This window comes from Triticum urartu, chromosome 7, assembly GCF_003073215.2.
Source record: "Triticum urartu cultivar G1812 chromosome 7, Tu2.1, whole genome shotgun sequence".
Lineage (NCBI taxonomy): Eukaryota > Viridiplantae > Streptophyta > Magnoliopsida > Poales > Poaceae > Triticum > Triticum urartu.
This window is the reverse complement of record NC_053028.1, coordinates 535,751,884-535,756,100: the sequence shown is the minus strand read 5'-3', so window position 1 is coordinate 535,756,100 and position 4,217 is coordinate 535,751,884. Positions and strand designations below refer to the sequence as shown.

Below are 4,217 nucleotides of genomic sequence, written 5' to 3'. Positions count from 1 at the left end.
CTGGATGGGGATCGAGGGCACTCTGGAGGCCTCGCCCGCTCGTGCATGCGAGTCGTCAATTTTTTTCGTAGGTTTTTTTGTTCGTTTCTCTAGCGTGCGAGGGGACTACCTGGAGGCGTCGCTCCCTTCTAACGTGATTTTGGTTGGGTTTTTTGTCGAGGGGATCGTTACTTGCGGGGGAGGTGGGAGGTGAGAGGAGAGACGAAAATAAAACAGACGAAGGATGAGAGGTGGGACGAAAAAAATTGTGAAACGGAGACTACCAGCTGCTTCATTAGAAGTAGAGATTATGGTGATCACTCGGATATGGGAAGCCGTCCCCGCAAAAGAAAAAGTGAAAATCCTCACTCGGTCTTTGTATTCGGAGTCCTGGGCCTTGGGCTGCGAAGGCCCCTAACACTCCGACTCATGGGCCTTGGGCTGCGAAGGCCCCTAACACTCGGACTCCTGGGCCTTGGGGATTAGCATCTCGTTTCGGGCTCCTGGGCCTTGGGCAGCGAACGAAACACGCTCAAGAAACATCTCTGTCCCCGGAAGTTGTCAGTCCGGCCCGCACAGCCGCCCCGGCGATTCGAAATTCAAAACAGTAGGAGGAAAGGAAAGCCGTTGCTGCGGGCGGCGGCCCTGCCCCACCTGTCAGAGAGAGCACACAAGCCGCCTCCTCCTCTCTCTAGTACCACGCCCGCCGCTTGACTTGACCTGACCAGAGGCGAGAGCAGAGCAGCGCGCTCGGATCGAATCCAACCCAATCGAATCTGTTCGCAGGGCGCGGCGGCGAGACCTCGACGGCCATGGCCTGGCCCCGGCGGCACGGCTGGCAGCTCCCCCTCCACCCGCTCCAGGTCCGTCTCCGTCCGTCGCCCTCTCTTCATCCCCCCCCCCCCCCCCCCCCCCCCCCCCCCCCCCCCTTCGCCGCTTCCAGCGCCACCATCCGACCTCGCGCTTTTCTCGATCGATTGCAGCTCGTGGGCGCGGGGGTGTTCGCCGTCCTCGTCACGGCCTTCTACGTCGTCCTCGGGCCCTACCTCGGCAGCGCCGTCGCCGGCAACACCCTCCTCGCGCTCTTCTCCGTCTCGGTAAACCAGCGACCTCCCTCCCTCTCTTGCCCAAACGCGGCTTTGCTCGTGCCCTCCTCGCGTTGCCTTGCGCTGACGGCATCGGCCCTGGTCGACGACAGACCGCCGCCACCGCGGCCCTCTACGTGCGCTGCACCGCCGTCGACCCCTCCGACCGGACCCACGCCAAGAAGGTGAAGAGGCAGCGCAGTCTCGCCAGGGGCGGCGGGCGGAGGCTGCCGAGGCTGCGCTACGGGTACATCCTGTGGCGGTACGCGGCGCGGCTGCTCAAGAGGGTCGAGGTCCGCGTCATGAACCGCTGGGTGCGGAGGAGCTACCTCGAGCAGTGGAACTCCAGTGTCCAGCTCGACCCCATGCTCCCCTTTGCCTTCACCAGCCTTGAGGACATCGTCTCGCCGCACGCCACCGACGACCAGGACATCTCATTCTGCCCAATCTGCGACTGCGAGGTCTCCGCTTACGTCCCTCTCCCTCATCTCTAGTTTACAGACCTTCTGTGTTTCAAAGAAACCAAGAAATGCGGCTTATTTGAGTGCTTTGGGAGCAATTTTTATTTCTATGTGGAGAGGTTAATTTCTGAATATAGGGTGTGTTTAATGGACTGGATTCATGTGTTGTTAGTCAAGTGAATTACCTCTGTGACAACAGTTTAGCAATCAAGAACTTACGAAGCTTAAACTACAGGTGAAATTGCGCAGCAAGCACTGTAAAACTTGCGACCGGTGTGTTGATGGATTTGATCACCACTGCAGGGTAACCACTATAACTATGCATAGCTCACTTCCAAATCTCTGGCTCTGCTCTTCATCTCTTGGGAAGTCAATTGATTGATCATGTACTTTCTTCAATGCAGTGGCTCAACAATTGCATAGGGAGAAGGAATTATGCAGCATTTATCCTGCTAATGTTCTTTGTTTTGCTGATGGTGGGTGCTAACTCTCTGCAAATTTGCAATTCCATTTGTTTCAAAATTCCACTGATATTTAAATGCCCAGCATTCCAAGCTGTTTTTCATTTGACCAGTTCTATTTGGCATATGAATTTGCAATCTACTTTATCAGCTTGTTATCGAGGGGGGAACAGCGGTTGCGATTTTTATTCGCTGCTTCATCGACAGCAAAGGGCTGAAAACTGAAATGGAGCACAGGCTTCACGTAGGGCTACCTAAAGGAGCTCACGCAGCATTATCTGTAAGTTATGACAAGAATATGCCTGGTGACAAACTTCATTGATTCATTTCACTTGTGAAGCTCACACTTTTCTCTTTAATTTTGGCCACAGATGGTATTTGTCATCTTCACTTTGTACAGTACTGCAGCACTGGGTCAGCTCTTCTTTTTCCATGTTCTGCTCATTAGAAAGGTTTGCATTTTGCCAAACACATACTTATGTTACCAGTGTGTGGAGCTCGGAAATATGCTCACATTTTTGGAAGCCTCATTTGCGTATTTTCAACTACAGGGAATGAGGACATACGATTACATCCTTGCTATGCGAGAAGCTGCACAGGCATATGATCCTTTTGATGACTCTGATTTTTCCTCGGACGAGAGCATTGACTTCGACTCTCCAGAAAGGCCATCCTTCTTGTCAAGGATCTTATGCAGAAAAGATGAAGTGAATGAGGTAAGAGGGGATACATTGCTTCCCTAATATGTATAATTTACTGTCAGGTAACTTCATAGATAACAAAACAATTTTGAACATGATAGAGTACCCGAAAGCTATCGATTAGGATCGACGAGAAGGAGGCCAATGATGCAACAAGAAGGAAGGATGACGTCTCGATCAACCCATGGACGTTGATCACTATGAACAAGGACAAAGCAATGGCAGCCGCTGAGCGTGCGCGTGAGCGAATCAGGCAGAAGTTGCCATCCACGACCATCTCCCCGATGAGACCATTACCATTGGAGACAAAGAGAGGTCCTTTGAACCAGGGGAGAAGACCCATCATAACAGTAACAGGGAAGGAGAACCAGGAGACAAGACCCATCATGACAGTAACAGGGAAGGAGAACCAGGAGACAAGACCCATCATGACAGGGAAGGAGATCGTGCCTGCACTCACAAAGAGCTGGCTGTCAGGGTCACCAACTGCGAGGTTGTCAAGCCCAAGGAGGCGGTTTTCAGGTTCATCATCACCCAAACCTCAGAGGTGCAGGGCCAACTTTGACTTGAGACTAACAGAGGTGTCAAGAGAGCTTGATACCCGCGTCTCAAAGCAGGTCATGTGCTCTGCTGTCATTAAGGGCGCCGAAGATGAAGATTCTTCGTCGTAACTTATGATGTTGTTCAGCCCACAAAATTCATTCAATTTTTTGTTACTTAAACCTATGTGTTATTGTGTGCTGTGCTTTCTTAGCCCATGCACTCCTTCACTGCTGTATACATAGTTGTATGTTGATCTCTTGTACTACATCCCCCTGAACATTTAGTACAGCAATGCCATGGTTATTCATCCCAGGACCATCAAATTTTCCAATCATGGTCAATTTGTCATCTCCGTTACTGTTATGATGTCACCTTTTGTTTTTCAATTCTTCACTTGTGTAGTTGTCATGTTAGTACTTGTGGTATTTTACAGTAGGGATCAACGAATGTGAATCATCCATCCAAGTCAATTCCAAAGGGGCAAGGGCCAGAGCTGCAAAATGAATGAGTGTGTGGTTTGTATGACAAATATTTTGAAGGAGAAGCAAGAATAAGTGCTATGGTTATTGACTACAAAATGATATAAGCTCCCTGTCTTGCAAGAGCAATGACAACACCTGTTCATTGATCCCTGTCATCACCTGTTCATTGCTAGATCATATTCCCAACTTTTTAGATTAGCCTGAGCAATTGGTCTATTTTACTTGGAAAAATCTCCTTCTAAATGTTACTCCCCTCTATCCAAAATCAGTGTCGTGGTTTTTGTTTAAATTTAAACTAAAACCAAGACACTTATTTGGGATCGGAGGGAGTATTATTTTAGGATGTTTGCTTGCATAATGATGATAGAAATGATTGTATTGCAGTACAGATTGTTGATGAGGCACAGTGGGATGATATTGCTATTTTTATAGCTGTGGTGTGATCTTTGTTAACATGACCTACATTTTATATCATAATTCCTAGCTTAGTGCGTCATGGTTTTTG

At 49.5% G+C, this 4,217-nt stretch overlaps 1 protein-coding gene across 1 annotated transcript; it reads left to right on the top strand.

The window, feature by feature from the left end:
- Nucleotides 1–647: 647 nt before the first annotated feature.
- Nucleotides 648–3,548, top strand: LOC125520410 (protein S-acyltransferase 18). Its single transcript, XM_048685328.1, has 9 exons — nt 648–842; nt 963–1,076; nt 1,178–1,525; nt 1,761–1,829; nt 1,930–2,001; nt 2,138–2,266; nt 2,358–2,438; nt 2,538–2,702; nt 2,789–3,548. The coding sequence occupies exons 1-9, from the start codon at nt 792–794 to the stop codon at nt 3,356–3,358; spliced, it is 1,599 nt and encodes a 532-aa protein (XP_048541285.1). The 5' UTR covers nt 648–791; the 3' UTR covers nt 3,359–3,548.
- The last annotated feature ends 669 nt before the right edge of the window (nt 3,549–4,217 follow it).